At 31.8% G+C, this 23,828-nt stretch overlaps 1 protein-coding gene across 2 annotated transcripts in view; it reads left to right on the forward strand.

Annotated features, from left to right (window-relative positions):
• LOC149418125 (scavenger receptor class B member 1-like) overlaps nucleotides 1–23,828 on the forward strand; it is a 53,605-nt gene that overhangs the window by 20,470 nt on the left and 9,307 nt on the right. The window contains exons 2-7 of one of the 2 annotated variants that reach the window (XM_089639342.1): nucleotides 2,671–2,840; nucleotides 12,861–12,952; nucleotides 14,695–14,858; nucleotides 17,150–17,294; nucleotides 17,548–17,748; nucleotides 18,209–18,336. In XM_089639342.1, coding sequence (XP_089495468.1) covers nucleotides 2,792–2,840; nucleotides 12,861–12,952; nucleotides 14,695–14,858; nucleotides 17,150–17,294; nucleotides 17,548–17,748; nucleotides 18,209–18,336 — 779 coding nt within the window. In that variant the 5' untranslated portion in view covers nucleotides 2,671–2,791. Of the gene's footprint in view, nucleotides 1–2,670; nucleotides 2,841–12,860; nucleotides 12,953–14,694; nucleotides 14,859–17,149; nucleotides 17,295–17,547; nucleotides 17,749–18,208; nucleotides 18,337–23,828 lie in introns of those variants that run through there. The other variant, XM_089639343.1, reaches the window with a different exon arrangement.

The following is a 23,828-nucleotide window of genomic DNA, read 5'->3' on the forward strand; positions in this document are numbered from 1 at the left end:
AATAACATTCCTTACAACGGTCCTCTGAAATTAGCTGAACAGATGCTGTTTATCTGCACAATCAAGGTGCAATTCAAACTGTTCTTTCATATAATATCTGATTACATTAGATCTTGCCCAGATGAAACGATTTCAGAAACAGTAATTTATTTAAAAAATTGTTTAGATATAAAAAATCCACTTTTTTTGCTGTGCCCGAATTTCCCGAAATCATACTGATTAACAATATATGTAATATCGTTAGTTAATTAATACTGTGTGTATTATTTTCTATTAAGATTATTTCTATAATATATATTCTTTGATATATTTAATTTGTTAAAATTATGTGGCTTGCTTGCTTCAGTGTCAGATTTTCAAATTATATTTCATAATTTGCTCTTTTTGGCAAGCTTTCATTTGAGAAAAGCTATTTTCTAGTTTAAAATTGGCTCCCGAGAATCAAAATATCCTTTCTCGAAATCGAAAGGTTCTTTTAGAATTCGAAAGATAACACAATTTTGAGGAGAATTTACATTATGTAGGTTTAAAGTATAATATAAGTATATTTTTTGTATTTTTTTCACAGTCCTCCTCACTAGGGTTTCCTGTTCTGAGGCGGCCTGTAGTTTTTCTTAAATTTTTGTATTTAGTTTTGAATTGTCTTTACATTGTCTTCATAATGTTTGTAAGTTGATTGTTACTTTGATCTCTAAGCCATGTTTTGACTTTTGTTTTAAATATACTCATTTCGTTTATTTTTTTGGTTTCATTTGGTAGAGCATTGAACAATTTTATAGCATGGAATTTATTATTTCTCTGTCCAAAGGATGTGTTTAAACTGGGAGTAATCAGGATATTTTCGCTTTTTGCCCTGGTTGTGTATTTATGTTGGGCAGTGGAGTATTCGGATATGTTTTTTTTCAGTTTAAATAAAATATTTTTTTAATATAGTTTCTGTACATTGTAAACATTGAAGTTTTTGAATATTTCTTCTGTCAATTTGAATATTTTTTGTTTTTGAATATTTCTTAGTTAAGTATACTATTTTACGGTATTCGCTTACAATGTAGGCATGAATTTAATAATCTCTGATCTTAGTTAAAAATTGACGAAGTGATGTTATCTTCCAGAAATTTGTTTGGAGGAACATTTTTGTGCGATATCATAGTTATATCGAAAGTAAGATGACCCTAAACCCAAAGAAATGATATTTTTATCACACAATTATAATTTATCGTAATTCACCTATAACATGAAGGACGATAAAAACTAGTTTTAATTTTTTTTTTAATCATCGAAAATAATATTAACGACTCTCAAACAGAAAAAAATTCACAATAAAACTAATAAATTTGATTTAGACCACTTTAATTTTAATTGTACTCTACCGGTTTCGGAAGCACCCTTCCTTCGTCAGGAGAATATTAAAACTTTTAGAGTTTAACCTCTTAACCTCCCTTTTTCTATCTGTGTGTTGTATGAGACACTTATAATTGTGATATTTTTCTATTTTGGGACTGTTTTGTATGTGAAACTTACAATTTTTATATTAAAATACCGATGTAAAATTGTACCTATTAACACCCATCTATGTGTTGTAAGTTCCTCTCGTCCTACAATGAGTTTTGTAACTCATCGGGATTGCTCTAGCAAGAAATAAAAATAAAAATAATAAAAAAGAATGTACTACCGTACTCCATAGAACTTACCAGATTTACAATTTTTCTTCATTACCGCTGTTATTATCTGTTGTTTTTTTCTTTCAGCTCTATTTTATTTTATTTTCAATTTATTATTTAATTACAAATCATCCTTCAACTTTTATATCATAAAATGGGGGCCTCACCACGGGTAAAGCACCCAGTGAGGCCCACATTATCAAATTATATATTAAAATGTAAGTATTTTACCAAATAAAAAAATTAAACAAACATATCTGATAGTACTGATTGCGCATAATTTAAATTAGTTTTTCAAAAATGTTCGCAAGCAGTTTTTTCATATCTTAAGTTGCCTCTTGGAGTTATAAGTAATTTTTTGTAACAAATTATTATAAGCATTAATTACTCGCCCGAAATATCCATACAAATTGAAAATATTTCCCGAGTAAAAATAAATGCCGCCGACGGGAACTGAACCCGCTCCTCCAGATGTCCGGACAGGTGCTCTAGACCACTGAGCTACGTCGGCTTATTCCCAACCCGCCAAATAATTCAATATGTACAAGTACTTCAATCGAAAATTACTGCTTATTATATTTTTTTTCACCTGTAAACAATAAAATTTATTTTAGTAGGAAAGGCTTTGTTAGTGCTGAATCTCCCACTAGATGGCGTTGATATATATTATATCTACATTTGTTGGTGAAATATTTTGACTCTTAATTTTTTTTTAAATGATAAACTAATGTTTATAAGACAAGGTTTTTATGCATAGCACAAAGGATAACAAATTATTTTAAGAATTAATTACTCGCCTGAAATATCCATACAAATTGAAAATATCTCTCGAGTAAAAATGTTTTTTTGAAATTGTTCAAAGTAACGAAACAGTTTGTACAGCCCATTATCACCCTCAATTTTTTGTTTATTTGTATGTCACATTCAAAGTTGCAATCAACAGTCGTACTGTACTTCATAGAGTTATAATGTGTATGTTTTTAATGATTTAACCTTTCTTTTCTTTCAGATTACAAAAGAATTTCCATTCGTTCGTCCCATTTAACAATGGATCGTAGAAAGTTCTAACTATCATCAAATTACCAAACTATTATTTTAAAATAGTAAAAAATTAATCTAACAATTTAGAAATGAAGCTGAGACCTGAAAACATGGAGGTGCGACTCGTATCGAGGAAAAGTAAGTACCTTCAGTTATTTTTTTATTGAACGCAACCATTAATTTAATAATGCGAAATTAATTATAACAATTCACACACAAGAAAAGAACTTTTTTGATAGTTTTCTTTTATGTTTTTAATAATATTACTATTCGATTTCCAAAACAATACTGTTTTTTTTAAGTTATGTTGTATAAGTAATGTTATGTAAGCGTAACAGCTGTTTCTCCTTCTGAAGGCATTAACAAACTGAAAACTTTCAGAAATTATTTCAGGCATTGGCAAACTGAATTTCTTCTGAAAGCAAATAAGCTGTCACGTGTAATAATAACCAGTGGCGGCTCGCGAATCTTGGGTGTATACGAGTGCAAATAATACAAAAACCGGCTTTATTGATGTTGTTGTAACTGAAAAAGTTTTATTATTTTTTTTTTTCGAAAATTCTTTTTTTTTAGTTTTTGGTTTCAGTTTGGGCACGGATTTTCTCAAAATCGTCATACGAAAAATCGAATTTTGGAAAAAAAATTAAAAATCTTTTTCAGCTACAACAACATCAATAATTCCATTTTTGTAATATTAGCACTCTAGTACACCCAAAAGTCACGAGCTGATAATACCTACATATTACGTACACTACTTGTTTATAAATTTAAAAAATTAATAAGTTAATTGAATAATATATTTTATACGAGAGAAATGCTTTAAATTAAAATGGAGTCAAACAAATAAAACTTCATAACAATAAGTATGTAAAAAAACAGTCAGTAAAAAAGTTATTGGGAATCGAACTCAGGACCTTCCGCCAATCATTATAATGATATGACCTTTTCGTTGTGTATTTGTCCCTTTGGGGGACCTTGCCGCCTTTACGAATATGCTTAAATGCGTTAACAGCTACCAAACTCTTGTTGTTTCCCTTCAGTTCCTTGTGCACAAGAATATGGTGTACACCTCCACACCATTCAATGACTATCCACGTATTCAGCCACACAATTTGAAGTCTCCCAAAACTCCTTCGTCCTGAAGGCTATATATATAGAAGCCTCTTTGACAGTGTTTACCAAGGGATACTAATCGATCTTCAAAAAGCAATATTTGGTCGGTCCCAAATACGTTTTTTCACAAATTTTTTTATTAACCCCTCCAAGCTAATTTGTTCCCTTTAGGGAATAACTCACATAGGTATCATAGAAATCGTTATATCTCCCTCACTGTCATTGTAAGAAATATGATCTAAACGGTGTTAGAAAGAGAAAACACCACAATTTATATTCAAATCTAAAGTTGACTATATAAATTTTAGAAGGACTATCAAACAACGTTTCTGACATCAATTTGACACTATGTGATTTGAATATTAGTTATTTTTACGTGAAACGACCAAAAGTGAGATGGCAATAATGTTTTTTAGTACAATTGTATAAAAAAATATTAGTTTTTTTAGTTTTCAATAATTTTAGTTAGAAAAAATGTAAGACGAGACATTTTTACGACTTTTTTTATGTTTGCATAAAAAAGATTTCATCACCTTTCAAAAAATGTTTATGGTTTTCGGATTCGTTTAGAAATATACCATTTATTTGGATTTAGCAAATCCAAGGGAGCCTGCTATGCCTCAATACAAAGGACTATACCATCAAAACCGTGGTTTCAGCAATTCCCTCATTTTTCCAAAAAAGAAATTTCTTCACTCATTCGAATGAGGATCGGTCATTGTTCCGTTCCTTCCCATCTTTTTAAAATTCACGTCCTTGACTCCCCAGATTGTACATTCTGTGGTCTAGAAGTGGGAACTTTAGATCACATATTTTTTGGTTGTCCCTCTCTAAACAAATATCCTCTCTTCTATCAAGCCTTAACTAAAATTGCCTCCCCTCCATTCAACATTTCATCTCTTTTAAGTCTGAACTCGACTCCAATTTTCATTATAATTTTGAAATTTGCCTATTTAAATAAAATTAATATTTAAATTCACCTTTCAATACACCTTTCTCAATAATTTTAAATGATGGCCAAGAACACCCTTGAAGGGTGAAAGCCAGAAATAATGGAAAAAAAAAAAAAAAAAAGCGGAAATAATCTAAACATCTGACAGAATACGCAAGAAGCCTGAGGAGTTAAAAAATTGATCGTCTTAGTCTTGGGAAAAATCGTTTTTCTAGATTCTAGGTCATATATCTTAGGAAAGCAACTTAGTGATAAAAGTAAGGGATCCTTTTTTGTGGTATAGTTTGTATTACTTACTTCAAACCTTTTTAAGATTTGTTAGATATCTTCCTAATCGGGAGGCGGGTTCGGGTGCCACTGCCCGGGGAACCATTTATTAGATAACCAACACCTCTGCCATAGGTCACCACGTTTGACGATGTAGCAGGAGTGCCCGGGTTCATCGGGTGAGGTGTGTTCAGGATGCGCCTGCCCGCCAACTGCGTGGCGTGCCAGATCAGGGGAGGCTGGTTTGGGGATACACTTTTCCTTATGATCCCTAGATTCCTATCTACCCCTCATACCATTTTACTTCCCAGAACTTCCTCTCTTTCTTCCATCAAAAAGACCCTTCACGTAGCATCATTTGATGAATTTGAAACAACTTTCGCTAGGTCTTACTGGTAACCCGTCCACTGTTAATATTGTAATTAATGACTCTCCCAACAATTGAAGCCCTTTACGAGCATATCTTTTCTGTATTATGTGGTGTGGAATCAACAAATTACATGCATAGTGTCAAAATACATTTCTCAGTCAATTACTTTAAAATCTCATCATTTAGTTATCTGGCATAATAATAATTTAAATAAAATAATTGCATCACTGTATGATAAACGTGATATACATAAAACGTAGTTATTAATGGCCTCCGAAGGGTAAGGCTCTCGATTAGCAATCCGAAGGTCACGGGTTCAAATCCCGGCACGTGCAAGTAAATTTTATTTGATTAAAATGTGTTATTTCACGATTAAATCATTTAAATTAATATAACCTATACTTTCTGTAAGTTCCACAGTGGAAGATACTCTTAGTATCTCCCTGGTTTAAGACCACTATACAGAAGCGAAACGTTACTTGAATATTTTTCAAAACCTGTGTTAGTAGTCTGATATATCCTCTTTATAAACTCTTTAACAATTCTTTAAGTTCTGGTTCTTTTCCAGCTTAGTGGAAAAAGAGTTATTTAACCCCTATTCATAAAAAGGAGATAAAAACGATATATCAAACTATAGACCAATTTTTATAATGTCTGCTTTACCGAAAGTTTTCGAGAAATTAGTCCTAGATATCATTGTAAAACCTATCAACAACATTATTGTTCCTAACCAACATGGCTTCATCACAGGTCGCTCTATAATGATTTATGAAAATTACATATCTGAATCTCTGGGTCTCAAACAACAAGTGGACAGTATATACACTGACTTTAGTAAAGCTTTTGATAAGGTTCGACATCACATACTTATTTATAAACTTCGATTGTTGGGCATCAAAGGTAAATTATTGAGTTGGATTGTTAGTTTTCTTAGCCATAGGGTGCTTAGTGTAAAGATTAATTCTGTACAATCTTATATATTCGAGGCCACAAGTGGGGTTCCTCAAGGGTCCCACCTCGGCCCAATATTTTTCTTATTATTCATCAATGACATTGTTGACCAATTTAATGATGTAGAAGTTCTGCTATTTGCTGACGACTTAAAAATATATAAAAGAATACGAAATGTATACGATTGTCAAATTTTACAGAGTAATTTAGAACAACTTAATCAATGGTGTCAACAAAATGCTTTATTTTAGAACATTCAGAAATGTCAAGTAATACGATTTTCTAAAACTCGTTATAATATATTACATGAATATACATTAAATAATATTAAATTAATACCAGTATCACATATTCGTGACTTGGGTGTAATATTCGTTGAAAACTTGTCATTCATTGAACACATCAATTATATAACTAATAAGGCTTTAAAGATGCTTGGCTTCCTTTGCAGAACTTTAACCGATTTTAATTCCATAGATTGTATGAGAACCCTCTATATTTCATTAGTCAGAAGTCAATTGGAGTATAATTCACCTATTTGGTCCCCTTTATATAAAGTTCACTCCAATAATATAGAAAGAGTTCAGCACAAATTTCTTAAGTACGTAAATTTTAACCTCGGAATTCCTATTGATTACATTAATTATGTCAGTTTGATGAATCAATTGCATCTAATAACACTGTCTGACAGGAGAATTATTTCAGACCTGGTTGTGTTACACAGAGTCATTAACAACTTAATTGATAGTCCTGCCATCCTTGCCACTATTAAACTACATGTGCCGACTAGGAATACAAGACAAAATATAACATTCTTCTGTAATACATACTCGACCAACTATCAGACACACTCACTGACCAATAGGATGCATGATCTGGGCAACAAGTATGGGGGTGTTATTGATTTATTTATTGACTCCATACATAGAATTAAGCATAATCTACACCAACACTTTGTTGAATCCTACAAATTAGAGTAGCTTTGGTAAATTAGTTTTAATGATTTGTTTTATATGTAGTGTTGTTATAATTTCTTTTTTACTTTTACGTTTTACTAATATTGCTTCATATTTTTTAATATTTTCTCATTATACTTGTAATCACAATTTTACAAGTGTGTATTTTTTACCTTCTTTAAAATGGATTACATCTATTTTCTGTCAATATCTCCTGTATAATACATATTCTCTTATTGTACTGCATCATGTATCATTTCTATGTAAAAGCCTTTTTAGGCGTATATATATATAAATAAATAAAAAAAAAAAAAAAATGGCAGATTTGAATAGCCAGGTACTTCTTCACTTACCTGTTCTCCATCTACTTCCCCTCCCCACTACCTTCAGCCTCATAACATACCCGGTTGGGGATTCCATAGACTCACTGGCTCTAGACGGTTGGGGCTCTTGTGCGATATTATTTATTACTTAAAAATGTAAATATTCATTTGTTCAAAATCTTAAATCTCTGAAAGTTCTTCAGTGATTGCTTTGTAATTTTGACACAACGCGACGTTGTATTCGAATATGCCTGTGTTTTCATATAGATGCTACCTGTGACAGGTGGAAAAATGTTGTTTTGTTAAACAGCGCCATCTGTTGGACACACACATTTTTTTTAAACTGCAGGACGTAAAAGCAACACGTGCTATGGTTTTTCTATATGCACAGACGGACTGAGACACTATTGACAATATTACCTATAAAGTCTGCACTTCATACAAGTTTTATATTAACCTACAACCATTGATGTATTATACTAGATTAGCCCTGTCTAGTTAAATTCATTTTAAAAATAACGCCACGAAGCGCACGTCACAAATATGGAGATGAACTTAACAACCCAACTCTGCTTAAACTCCTTGTACAAGCGTTCAAACTCGTAAGCGAAACCACGGAGAATTTGTTGTCAGAGGTGTTGTAATATGGACATAATTCAAATTTAAATATTTGGAACTCGGTTATTTTTGTGATTGAAAAAATGAACTTGCCCAGAATAGCTGAGATGCAAAATAGACCAACAAAAGGTAAAACGCAATGCACAGTGCCCATTTCGCATTGCGTCATAATGCGTGGGCCTTTTCATAAATGTGCATGTCAACCAAACCAAAATTGTGTTGGGGTTATTTTTAAATGAATATGCCGTGTCTATTCTAATTTAGTCTATGCCTACAACCTTAGACATGGAAATTATTATTTAACCAAGTCGTTATTTTTTACGACACACTTAACGCAGGTACCTTATAACAAACCATTTGAAGTGATGATCTTCTCAATGTTTCCTGATTTGACGATATAATTACAATAATTGAGACGATACCTATTCCTCGATTGTTTCATCAGTAATCGTGTGACGTATAGAAAACACAAGTGTTATTAACTTCAATTGACATACAGAATTATACGTTTAGCTTTACCCTTCTTTGTAATGAGTACAATTAAAATTGAAGACTTAATTAACCGTAACTACGCAGATATCAGATTCATTGTTTAATTAGTAATTATTATTGCTTCCTACACAATTTGAATGTATTATTATTTGCGTTATAATGGACATTGGTGCACAATTTATTGTAACATATAATTATTACGTTATTGTAAATAATAGCAATTAGCCAACTTTATATTTTGAACTAGATAAGGATTTACATAGTCGGTCTTACTAAAAAACGTGGTGAAAATTTTATTCAATTGATGAACGACCGTGTATATGAAAACCTTAATAATTGAAAAGTAAAATAGAAACTGACATAAATTAGTTCATAGAAAGATGCATAAGATATATACATTGGTTATCTAGTCAAAGGGGGTAGTTTATCTGTTGTATAAACTTCAAATAAATAAAAATTCTCTAAGCAGAATTCTTGCCTGAACAGACAATGCAATAATTAAAATAGCGTATTTTCCAAGGTTGATATTTTCATTTGCAAACTTACCAAATACGAGAGGTCCATAAAAGAACATTTCTTTGATGGTTTGTGAATAATGTTTATATCTCCATTATGATTTGATTTATACGTACAACCTCTCTCCATGACTATAAATGTTTTGTAAATTTTTCGTTTTATATAATCTTTTGTTTTGTATAATTTTTTAAATTCATATCCTTTCTTACAAATTATATTTATTTATTCCATATTATGCTGTCTTAGTAGAGATAAAGTCACAGGGAGGAAATCCATATTTGGTTTTATTTTGGCTATACAATACTTATGTTCGTCAAAAAATTTCATTAAATTTCCGATTTTTTTCCTTGGTAGGTATATAATGTTCTTTATTTTTCTTCATTCTAAAAATGTCGTAAAAATAAATACTTTTTTCGAATCAATAAAAACTTATTTTTTATTTTTTTACTATAAATATTTACTAATAACATTTTTTAATTATACTTCAAGGTTTAAAAATTGTTGAATGTATTGTTGAAAATATTTGAATGTAAAAAGTTGAAAACATTTTTACTCAAAACATCGAAAAATTTCAGTGAATTAAAAATCTAAAGAGCACAGTCTTTTTATTTAAAGATTTTTCAAGATAACTGTATAATTTTTATCTCGCTCGTTAAATTAAAAATGATTAAATATTATAATAACAATTCCCAGAGAATAACCGAAACATCATACATTTTGATTCCATTTTGTCATGAATATAAACGTTGATTTTTTAAATTTCGTATTCACCTACACATGCATAAGGCATTTAAAATAATTTCTTATGAACGTATTATTTATTATGTTGAGTTACTATGAATGTAAGTATGCATACATTATTTCATATTAACAACCATGCATGCAGGAACACTGGAGGGTCTAGAATCGTTTTAAAAATAAATGTAGGTTATTTTTACAAAAAACTCCTGACATGTGCTGCTAAGTTGCTTAAACAATCAGTTTCCTCGCACAACCGTTGGGAAAGGGTTGGTCTTATGATGAACGTATTACGAAAATCTCAGATGTTTCTATAGAGATCTCTCGGGAAGTTACTAATTTATCGTCAAGAAAAATTAAATCTGGTGCTTACCTCTAATTTTTAAAAACTTTTTACAAATTTTTAAAACCATTTTACATAAAATATTTAACGGCGGGGTTCTGTTTTTATTAACCTCAAATATAAATGACTTACATCTGTAGAGATCGCTCTAAAATAATATATATTATTGTTACGGATTCGTATGAATTAATTAAAACGTGAGCCTTGATCTGTTGTTACTGTTGTTTTTTTGTTGTTGTTTTTAGTTGTTGTTGTTGTTACTCCGAATTACTACGAATTATTATACTATTATCGTGTACTAATTTACAACTGTTGATAACCTTACACAGCCATTCATAACTATTAATAGTAATGATAATGACCATGGACATTCAAAATAACAGACGAACCAATCAGGGAAAAGTGTCCTTTCGGTGATTTGTCAATAAATAAATCTAACAGTGTACAGGCAACTCGTATTAATTAATAGTAATATCACCATTCGGTCATCAAAAATAAAATCTGGTAACGAATTATTAATCCTTTTACAATTGCGCCCAAATTGCTGGCTGCGTAAAAAGCTTACAAAAAATTAAAAGATGTTAAAATGTATTTTTGTTATTAATGTCAAATTACACGTTTGTAAACTAAAATGGCTAAAATAAAATTATTAAATAAAAAAATTAAAAGTTACAAAAAAAATTAAGCCACCAAACGTGGCGAACCCTGTGGGATGGTCTATGACAGAAGTGTTAGCTATCCAATGAATTATTCTCTAGGCGGCTGTATCCATGTCCGTCTCGAATAGGTCAAAAGGCGATGCCATACGTAGTGTTGCAAAATCATGGATTTTTAGTTTGTAAATTTGGTCACCTAGAAATGTTTCAGATGATTTAATTAAATAATGCAAGTAGAATACATCTTGGCCTTTGAAATAATCGAATATTTTAAAGTCTTTTTATAAGCCCAGAAAAAAATTATGTATAAGACCTATGAAAACTGCTTTAAAGTTCAAAATCTCCTACTTACGAACTCATTTTCGGTTATGATTTTATTGTATAATGTGGCACATTAAGTTATTTATAAAATGATCGAAAAAAATTAAATATTTATGCCTGAAAATCCACAAAATAAAATAAAAGGCAATTTTTGGCCATGTTTTTTTCTTGCATAAATCAAAACAGGCGGATGGCGTTAAGCGGGAATTTAAACCTTATCGCCATCTACGTTAGGGTTGTTATTGATAGCGGCTCAATTTAAAATATTACACGACGTAGTGCATCTCCTCAATCAGTAATCTAGTAATTCCCAGATAGCCATCTCAAACAAATATTAGATCTACGATGGCTAAAATCAAATAGTAGTGCTCGTGGGATGAATTATTGCAATAATAGTCAGGGACACAACAATTTACACGGTCTGATATTTCCGGACTGTTAAATGCATCCGTTTAAATAATGTAACCTGTAACCCAATCATTATTGGTAAGGAAACTCAACGAACTCAGCTATTAAAAAGCTCATTCGCTCTTGAAATTGATCTGTGTTTATTCGTTCTTGTCGTACTACCGCAATAGATTTGTGTTTTAAACATAACGCTTTTTTATACGAGTAAATACCTTTAACCTATCAACAATGCGGGAAATATAATTTAAATAAAATGACAACTTTTATAATTCATTAAGGTAAAATAAGGAATATAATTTCACATCATATCCATTCAAATATACGAGAGAAAACCTAGGCGCACAACTCAAGCCGCTAGGAGGCGCTAGTGAAGCTGGTTGCCATCAGAATGTATGGGAAACGCCAGAAGTTGGAGGTATTATTAATATTATGGGGTATTTGTTTAATCGCTTAGCAACGCTTGATGCCTAATAATAATAAAAATAAATGTGAAAAAAATCAAAATCATTAAGCCAAAAAAAAGTGTGCCAAAAAATTTTAAATAATTTTTTAAGGTTGTGAAACCGCACAAGAGTCCCAACTGCTCCCAAAAATCTGGAGCCTACGAGACTATGGCATCTCTAATTGAGGTACGTTGTGAGGCAAAGATAGTTGGGAGGAAAAGGAGATGTGGAAGAGGAAGGTGGAGAAGAACCTGGTTATTTCAAACAACGTTTCAATTCTGAATACTGGTCTTACACCGGGGCGATACTGAGAGTATCTTCTACTCTGGAACGTGCCGCAAATATACTATGAATTATTTTAATTTGTTAAATATTCAAATAATATTTACTTGCGCACACCAGGATTCAAACCCGCGACCTCCAGCTTGCTAGTCGAGAGCCTTACCCTTCGACCACGGAGGCCGTGATAGTGTTATCAATCATAAAAATGGTTTAATTTTAAAAAGTACGATACTGAAAGGGTTAAGTAGGTGGTTATTTAACTAGGTACCTATTTACAAATCTTAAGATTTCAGAAGAAATTTTGCTTTTGATTTATTAAATAAGATAATATGCTAATCATAGTTTTTTGGGCGCGAGGTTTACTAACTGTTTAAAATGTTTAATGAGTGTTTTTCTATTAATTTTTCAGGATGTTTATGTTGGGGGATTTTAGGAATCGCAATGGTGGTAATGGGCGCATCAACACTTTTACTAAATCCACTCAAACATATTATTAATTGGGTGAGTAAATCATTTATTTATCTTTATCAAAACCGAATCCCATAACATTATTGGTCATGCACAACTGTATAGTGTTTCGCAGCATGGGTTGATACAAACACAGTACTAAACACAGAACAATTCCAATGAAATTAAAAAAAAATGTGGCAAGCTAATACAGCCTCGACCTCACAGTGGAGTACCTTATATTGGCAACTCGTCCACCAATAGAGAACGTGATAACTGACATGGTCTTCAGCACCACGCCGGCCGAGAGAACCCGAACCTTACCATACCTCGGGAGGTGCTTCCGTCTTCGCTCACCACCTTCCAGTTTAAATATCAATTTAAAATTATATGTGATAATTGATTGTAAGTATACATGTAAGAAACTTTGATGGTGATCTTACTTGATATATCATCCAAAACAACACCCACGAGTTCATTTTTAATTTATTAAAAAGGGCACACTGTAAAGTTTTTGAAGACTTGTAAAAACGCAACAGAGATTGAAATTTGAACAACGTACCTATACACTTTTTATATCTTTTTCGCTAAAAATAATCAGTAGTTGAAAGCAAGATAAAATGCGGATTTCTCAATGACGTTTTACAAGGACATCACTAAGTACAGCATAACTACATATGCGCAAATGCACATACATAACCCTGAGTGTGTATTGTTTGAGTCAACTCGAATTGCACCACCTACAAGTCTAAAGAACATTGCATATTGTCTTACATCGTGGACACTAGGCTCCCATTTTAGTACTTAAAGGTGTCAATTTTCTAAAGTGAAAAACCGTGGAAAGCTTTTAACCATCGAAAGATTTGATTTTCCAGAAAATTTGAAATTAATTTTGGTGCTTTTCGTTTTCTTATGTCCTAATTTTATTTTTATTTAATTACTATTAAAGATATCCTTATAATAATATTATATTCACTATCCTGCTTACTAGGGATGCCTGTCCCGAGGCAGACTGTAAGTTGTTATGAAGGCCCAGTTGTTTCGCAGAGTTTCAAATATAACATTGTCATCAAATTGCCATTCAGTGTAATTTTGTTCTTTTTTCACATTTGAGAAGTCCCCGTTAAACGCCGATTCTAGGTGCGTTTTAGCTTTTTTTCAAAATTTAATACAATAACAAGCTTAGCAACATGACACAAAAGCCGAAACGGACCTGAAATCGACGGAATCTGCATTTAACGGGAACCTTTTGACTGTCAAAATAAATGGCGCTGAGTGACCATTTGATGACTTTTGTCACACCTGTGAAATAACTTGACCTCAGGTTGTTAATTCATAATTTTTATGATTTTCTCATATTCTTCTTTGTAGACCTCATATTAATGTTTGTGGATTCCCTCCTCTTAATAATTTTATACATCATATTAATGTTTGTGGATTTCTTCATATTCGTGTTTGTAGACCTCATTAATGTTAGTTGAATTTCTTCGTTCACGTTTTCTGACGGTTGTTGTGTTAGTGTTATGTATAATGTGTTTGTGTTATGTATAATGTTTTAGAAATTTCTCATGTTCGTGTTTGAAGACCTCATATTAATGTTTGTGGATTTTATCGTCTTCATGTTTGCAGGCCTTATATTAATATTAGTTGGATTCCTCATGTTCACGTTGGTTGACGGTTGCTGTGTTGGTGTTATTTCATAATGTCTTATGATTTCCTCATATTCATCTTGTTTATTTTGATTTTGATTTTAAACTTATTTACATATTAAATTTAATTGTTTTATTGGTTTGCAGAGGACAACAATGACACAAGGATCCTTTGCGGAAAGCCTATGGAAAGACCTTCCGGTGGAAATTATTAACTATATTTACATTTTCAATATTACCAACAAGGAAAGATTCCTCAGCGGAGAAGACAAGAAACTGGCATTTGAAGAAGTAGGACCATACGTTTACAAGTAAGATGAAATCAAAATTTGTGTTACAATTAACAATAGTAATAACTTATACAGTTCCATTTTTGAATAATCAACGACCTCAGCCACCAAAACTGGGCCATCAAATTACCATTTAAACATTTAACCACTGATTTTATATTTAATTATTTACAAATATTAAGGGTATAATGTACTTGTATAAGTAACCAGGAAGCGCATTACCGTTCTTTATCATTAGCTAAGGAATACATCTATCCCCCTCACATAAGATTTGGAATAAACTAAAGCGAGTGAGATAGCCGCGTAGCGATTTTTACCAAATTTATGCTAAAGGTAAAATGAGAGGATGGGCATAGAATAAAGAAGAAAACTAGAAGTGCCTTCCATATAAATTTTAAAAAAAAGAACAAATTTGCCACCCACTTAGTACCATTTGGTTCTAGACCATCTTATGTCATCATCCTAATTGAATTTCGGAAGTTTTGTATTGAAATCTATGTCCAAATTAGGCTTATATTTTGATCGAGAAACACGCCCACAAGACACTTCTTGTGTTATTTTTATGGGGATAAGCATAACCCTTAGCTAAGGAAAAAGATCAAGAATCCACCTTCTGACCATATTATATCCCGCTGCGAACGGGACTGTCCCGTTTTTCCGTACTTTGTTCCGTTGTCCCCGCGGAGAGCTTCGGTGCAATGTTTAAATGTCCCTTTTTTCAGAACTACGATAGCAAATTTAGAGTAAAATATTATAGGTTAGGTTATTAGTTTCACTAAGCCGATTATATCCCTGGAAACTTATCCCCGCTGCATTCAGATTGGCAAATTTTACGAAAATACCTACGTGGAAAGAAATACAAAAAGTTATAGATGTACTTATTGAAAGGGGATTTATTGGTTATAATAAAGAGACGGAAGTAATAGATGAATATTCATTATATTAAAAAAAAATAAAGTTTGAAATCGGTCGGTGGGATTAATCAATGTCAAAAACATGTTCAACAAGCTACTACAAGTACAACAAGTCCAACAAGCTACTACAAGTACAACATTTCCAACAGGCTACTACAAGTACAACATGTCCAACAATCTACTACAAGTGCAATATGTCCGACAAGCTTCTACAAATACAACATTAGGGCAAAAAAGCATCCTGTACTGCTGTACTAAACTCTACAACAAAATCCCAGTTTCATTTAAAAATTAAAACAATATTATAACATTTAAATCTCAAATAAAAAGCTGGATACAAAACATTAGAAGATCAGAAATAGAAAATATACTGACATCAGGCACTCAAGCAATATTTATATTAAATATATACAAAACTTACAAATTGCTATAATAAAAAAAATTGTACCACCGAATATCTACAGACATAGAAGTAATCTTAAACTACTGTATGGTTCTGAGGGCCTACTTCCAATAAAGGGTCTTCTTTGGTACATTATTATAATGGATAATGAGGGAGATAGCAAATATAAAAAGCAACCGGTGCATAATCACACAACAAGATTCACTGAAAATAAGGGCCTCATTATTCCAAGAGTAACAAATAAGTATGGAAGCCGAACGCTTAAATATTTAATACCAGAGATTTTCAATAAATTTAATAATTCTTTTAAACCTAAGAATAATGAGATACCCTGCCCCAAAAACACTAAGCGTTGGCTAATAAGCGACGAATCAATGTATCTCTGAACTTTATTATTGATGTATTCCTGAACATCTCAACGTACCTGCCTAAATAATTTGTATATAGGTAGGTACTTTGATATATATTATTTTGTGATATTGTTTATTGTATAGTTTTGTGTGATACATGTATTAAAAATTAAAAATGTCTATATATATTATTTGTAGAACCTACAGACAAGCCGTCATGTGTGACAGCTTTGTGGGACTGCATAAAACTTGTATCTTTAAAAATTTATAATAAATAAAAAAATAAATAAAAAATATAGACTGAAACCGAAACCACTAAACTGCACCAAAAAATAATGAGTAATATTTTTATAATTATTTCAGAAAAATATTATGAAGATATTATTCATACTACCAAATTTTAATAATATGTAAATGGAATCCTCAGTACGAGAGATCCCAGTAAGGATTATCTCTATTTGTTACAAAAAAGGAAGATAATAAAATATTTAGTATTATTATTTTGATTATTATTCCAACACTTAGTTCTTGCATCAAGTAATTACTTTTAGTTTCGGTTAAATAATGAGTTATGACATTTTTTTATACTAATATTGTATTGCCAAAGCTGACCTTTTATTTATCATATTATATCTCAATTTTCAGGGAAGTAAGAACTAATGAAAACATCACCTTCAACGAGAACGGCACCATGACTTACGTACCAAATGTCACTGTCCACTTTATGGAAGACCGATCAGTTGGGAACATATACACAGACGTTGTAAACATCGCCAATATTCCACTGTTGGTAAGTTAAGAGCGCACGTTATACTAACTTTAGAAGTTATTTATGATTATTGATTTTTGTTTGGCCATCGTAAGGCAATTTTTTAAACATCATTTCTAATACTGTTGATATATTGAGCAGCTTCAGGCATGCCAAATGTTAGTAAACGAACGTCGACAGCTTATTTTGCTATAGCAAAACAGCTTAAGTCATACTGGGCCCCTTGTAAAATATAAAAATAGTTGATCCATTAAACAAGTTCCGCTATCCACAGGGTACAGTCAGCATCAACACCCACGAGTCGAGCATCAGGCAGTTTGCCCTCAACGTGCTGATAGCCAGCATAAACTCGCAGTCTATCATCAACAGGACGGTCCATAGCTTCTTCTGGGGATACGACGACCCACTCATCCAACTCTCCAGCAGTTATTTGCCAGGCTGGATAGACTTCAAGAGATTTGGTGTTCTTGACAGGGTGAGTTCTATTATTTTTAGTTTTCATTTTAGGGGTAATGGTCAGTTTCACTTCCTGGACTTTTTTGTAATTTGTGTAAACTACCGTTGTTGGTCTAGCTTCACTCACTGAAAAATTTAACATTTTTGTAATGTGTCAGCTACTGTTGGTCTAGTTTCACCTACCGTACATTTTCTATAATTTACGTAATGTGTAAGCTGTTATTGGTCTAGCTTCACTTCCTGGACTTTTTTCATTTGTGTAGGTTACTTTTGGTCTAAGTTCACCTACTGAACATTTGTGTAATGTGTAAGCTACCGTTGATCTAGCTTCACCTACCATACTTTTTTTCATAATTTGCGTATTTTGTAAGCTACCGTAGGCTAAGTATAGCTTCATCTACTAGTGGAATGTGTAAGATGAAGGCGTGGCGTAAGTACTACGTATATTGTTTTAACTGTATGCTTTTTTGATTTTACAGTTATTCGCACAGAAAAGAGAGGAGGTGACCGTAAATTTGAATGCTAGCGCTGGAGATATTTACAAAATTCAATATTGGGATGGGAGTCCAGGCCTTAGGGCGTGGAAATACGATGAACTAGAAAACAAGTAAGGTTGCATTTTTTTAGTCAGATTAGTTAGAAATATCAACAAGTGGAAGCTTTTGTTGAAAAAGTGGAGCAAAATACTATAATTGTAAGTGGTCTTTAAATCATGTCCAGTTTAGTACTAAAAATGACCACCAAGTATTCACGCAAATTTGGTATTGTTCCAAACTTGAACAGACCTTGGTCGGTTAAAGATTATGCTGTGAAAACACTCTCCGATCGTTTTCAACTTACGCTTGATTGAAATTCTTTGCCGACAGCCACAACAAAATCGAGGTATACAACATAAATCAATTTTTTTATATATACAATAATATTATTATTGGGTTTATAAAAACAGTTTATTTTTAAACAAGTTCTGCTGTGTAATTATTATTACGCGTGACAGCTGTTTCGCCCTCTGAAGGCATTATCAAACTGTGGGTAGCCCACTTACAGACGATAAATTTATATTATTTCTAGGTAGGTATTTTAATTTCATTTACTGATTTCTTAATTGATTTCTAAGTAGAATATCAAAAATTATTAATGGTTATTACCCCAGCAAAGTTTCCCCAATTAGTGTAATGTTTAAATTTGACTGAATGTCTTTATGTTAGTTATTCCCAAACGATGACTCATAGGGTTATTTTAATAGCATAATTAAGTACTTCATAGTGCACTCATATTTGCATTAGGTTTGAAGATATCTAGTAGGGGTGAACGAATTATATTTGTTTGTTCATTAATTAGAATAGCTTTTGGATTATTAGAGTTTTTGTTAATTTCTAACTGCTCTAAAAGATTCAGTTTACGGCCTTTATTTTGTATGTGTAACGGAGTTGGTTTATTATTATCATTAAGTGAGTGATTTTCATCTAGGAGATGTTTGGCAAATTGAGATTGTATTTTATTATTATTTTTAAAAGATCTTATATGTTCTTTAAACCTAGTGTTAAAGGACCGGCCCGTTTGTCCAACATAAACAGCGTTGCATTCGTCACACTGGAGTTTATAAATGCCACTATTTTGTAATTTGAGTACCTTACTTTTTGAGTTTTTAAGAGATGATCCTAAGTTGTTATTTGTGCGGAAGGCAATATCTAAACCACACTTTTTGAGGACTTTGGCAATTTTATTAGATGTCTGTCCGATGAATTCTAAACACCCGAATTTATTATTCGTCTTATTATTAGTCGTTGGGTAAATTAATTTAAGGTTATTTTTGTGTTTGTTATTATTAATTATTTTTTCAATGTCTCTACCCTTGAAGCCATTATTTTTAGCAATAGTTAGGATTGTATTTTTTTCCTTCTCGTATGCTTTCTTGTCAAGTGGGATATTAGTAAGCCTATGTACCATTGAGTGGTAGGCAGATAATTTATGTGACCATGGGTGTAAAGATTTATAATTAATGGTCGTATCTGTAAACGTAGGCTTACGGAAAATTTCAAACGTATGTTTATTATTTTCTCTACCGATAGTTAGGTCTAAAAAATTAATTTTATTATTACACTCTCTTTCAACCGTAAAGCAGATTTTACGGTTGATGGAGTTAGCAAATGTGACAAAAAGATCTAATTGTCTGTTGGTACCTTTCCAACAGACCAAAATGTCGTCAACATAACGAACATAGTATATTATGTGTTTGCTAAAGATTGAATTTAAAATTTGTTTTTCAATGTAATCCATGAATATTTCTGCAAGAAGTGGACTGAGGGGCGATCCCATTGGTAATCCGTCGTTTTGTTGATAGAATTTATCATTAAACTCAAAGTAGTTAGTTTCAACACAAATTTTAAATAGATCGAATAAGTCTTTTTTAGTAACTGGGTTTATATTAGATTCGTCTAAAATATCTTCAATGATTTTAAGGCATTCTTGAATAGGGATATTGCTAAAGAGACTGACCACGTCTAAAGATATGAACTGGCAATTGTGCGGTAGATTAATGTTTTTTATTTTATTTACAAGTTCGAGAGAATTTTTAACGCTATGTTTTGGGTAGAATTTAGTATGGTGTTTGAAAAGAAAGTTAAGTTTTTTGGCGAGTATTGTCGTTGGGGCGTTTATAAAAGAAACCACGGGACGTATGGGGATATTATCCTTGTGAATTTTAGGTTGTCCGTATAATGCAGGAGCCCTTGGATTCATCACCATTGCACTTCTTCTAGCGAATTTATTTGGGAATATTGATTGGCAATTATTTATTAGGTTGCGCACGTTTACTGAAATTTTGTCCGTTGGGTCCTTTTTTAAGATTTCAAAGTCTTCTGGTTTTAGGAATGCTTCTACTTTATTTAAGTAATCAATTTTGTTTAATATAACGACGGAATTTCCCTTATCCGCTTTATTTTTTACAGACGATTAAAATTAAAACATCGGAAAATAGTGCAAAACCTTTGGTTTAACCAAGAGTGTTTGAAGTTAAACGTGATCCCCAAGTACGTGCATATTTCTACCAAAAGCAAATCCTCGGCAGCCATAAAAACTGTGCATCGAGCGCAGAGGATATGGTTGAAGGAGGAGACTAAGGAATGTTGTCGGAAAAGGGACACAATACTTCACTACATCAAGGTATTGCATTCGGAATTAACTTTTAAACTGCATCCATGGGAATTTGATACCCTGGATTACGATACTCGTGAACACATCGGCGGAATTATATCTGATAAATTCAAAACTCAGGAAAATAAACTTAAAAAACTTGTCGAATCTAAAAATAAAAATGTAAAAGTCAATGAATATCAAAGTAATACAAACACGGAGTTTTATATAAAAACTATTAACCTATCAGGTGAAACTTTTGAAGAAGATGAAATAAATTTACTAGATAAAGGCTTCAAATATAAAATAAATTCAGATATCACTAAAAAACAAATTGAATGTTTGGCAATCGACACAGAAATTTCTCTGTCTAAAATAAAAAATAACGGCTTACCTAAACAAATAACAGCGGATATATTGAGAAAAACTTTGAAATCAACCAGTAAAAATAAAAATAAATTCAATATAAAAGAAACGGAAATTTTAAATGATATTAAAGCCAAAATTAAAAATAGCGACCTCACAATTACTAAAGCGGATAAGGGAAATTCCGTCGTTATATTAAACAAAATTGATTACTTAAATAAAGTAGAAGCATTCCTAAAACCAGAAGACTTTGAAATCTTAAAAAAGGACCCAACGGACAAAATTTCAGTAAACGTGCGCAACCTAATAAATAATTGCCAATCAATATTCCCAAATAAATTCGCTAGAAGAAGTGCAATGGTGATGAATCCAAGGGCTCCTGCATTATACGGACAACCTAAAATTCACAAGGATAATATCCCCATACGTCCCGTGGTTTCTTTTATAAACGCCCCAACGACAATACTCGCCAAAAAACTTAACTTTCTTTTCAAACACCATACTAAATTCTACCCAAAACATAGCGTTAAAAATTCTCTCGAACTTGTAAATAAAATAAAAAACATTAATCTACCGCACAATTGCCAGTTCATATCTTTAGACGTGGTCAGTCTCTTTAGCAATATCCCTATTCAAGAATGCCTTAAAATCATTGAAGATATTTTAGACGAATCTAATATAAACCCAGTTACTAAAAAAGACTTATTCGATCTATTTAAAATTTGTGTTGAAACTAACTACTTTGAGTTTAATGATAAATTCTATCAACAAAACGACGGATTACCAATGGGATCGCCCCTCAGTCCACTTCTTGCAGAAATATTCATGGATTACATTGAAAAACAAATTTTAAATTCAATCTTTAGCAAACACATAATATACTATGTTCGTTATGTTGACGACATTTTGGTCTGTTGGAAAGGTACCAACAGACAATTAGATCTTTTTGTCACATTTGCTAACTCCATCAACCGTAAAATCTGCTTTACGGTTGAAAGAGAGTGTAATAATAAAATTAATTTTTTAGACCTAACTATCGGTAGAGAAAATAATAAACATACGTTTGAAATTTTCCGTAAGCCTACGTTTACAGATACGACCATTAATTATAAATCTTTACACCCATGGTCACATAAATTATCTGCCTACCACTCAATGGTACATAGGCTTACTAATATCCCACTTGACAAGAAAGCATACGAGAAGGAAAAAAATACAATCCTAACTATTGCTAAAAATAATGGCTTCAAGGGTAGAGACATTGAAAAAATAATTAATAATAACAAACACAAAAATAACCTTAAATTAATTTACCCAACGACTAATAATAAGACGAATAATAAATTCGGGTGTTTAGAATTCATCGGACAGACATCTAATAAAATTGCCAAAGTCCTCAAAAAGTGTGGTTTAGATATTGCCTTCCGCACAAATAACAACTTAGGATCATCTCTTAAAAACTCAAAAAGTAAGGTACTCAAATTACAAAATAGTGGCATTTATAAACTCCAGTGTGACGAATGCAACGCTGTTTATGTTGGACAAACGGGCCGGTCCTTTAACACTAGGTTTAAAGAACATATAAGATCTTTTAAAAATAATAATAAAATACAATCTCAATTTGCCAAACATCTCCTAGATGAAAATCACTCACTTAATGATAATAATAAACCAACTCCGTTACACATACAAAATAAAGGCCGTAAACTGAATCTTTTAGAGCAGTTAGAAATTAACAAAAACTCTAATAATCCAAAAGCTATTCTAATTAATGAACAAACAAATATAATTCGTTCACCCCTACTAGATATCTTCAAACCTAATGCAAATATGAGTGCACTATGAAGTACTTAATTATGCTATTAAAATAACCCTATGAGTCATCGTTTGGGAATAACTAACATAAAGACATTCAGTCAAATTTAAACATTACACTAATTGGGGAAACTTTGCTGGGGTAATAACCATTAATAATTTTTGATATTTTACTTAGAAATCAATTAAGAAATCAGTAAATGAAATTAAAATACCTACCTAGAAATAATATAAATTTATCGTCTGTAAGTGGGCTACCCACAGTTTGATAATGCCTTCAGAGGGCGAAACAGCTGTCACGCGTAATAATAATTACACAGCAGAACTTGTTTAAAAATAAACTGTTTTTATAAACCCAATAATAATATTATTGTATATATAAAAAAATAAAAAAATAAAATGGAGTTCTACAAATTAAACTTAATAACAATAAATAACATAAATCAATATTAACATATAATGTTATCCCAACAAACTCTACTTAGACTCGTATGGTATTCAGATCGAACTACCTACTACCTACTGACCATAGAATGGGGTACTTCAGTAAGGTCACATTCTTTTTAACAATTGCAAAAATTTCTTTAATAAAATTTAAATTTTGATATTTTAAAAAGGGTTTTATGCTAATCTGCCTCATGTATATCTGAACGGACTGCAAAGGGGTTTCACTATAACAAATAGTATGTGGTTGGTTTCTTTTAATGATACGAAGTTTTGGAAACAGAGCATCCAATACGCTGTATTCACATTCTTAGGTTGACCTGCTATTTACTCCGAGGTCAT

The sequence above is a fragment of the Hesperophylax consimilis genome, chromosome 14, assembly GCF_061612785.1.
Source record: "Hesperophylax consimilis isolate HC1 chromosome 14, BYU_Hcon_1.0, whole genome shotgun sequence".
Classification (NCBI taxonomy): Eukaryota; Metazoa; Arthropoda; class Insecta; order Trichoptera; family Limnephilidae; genus Hesperophylax; species Hesperophylax consimilis.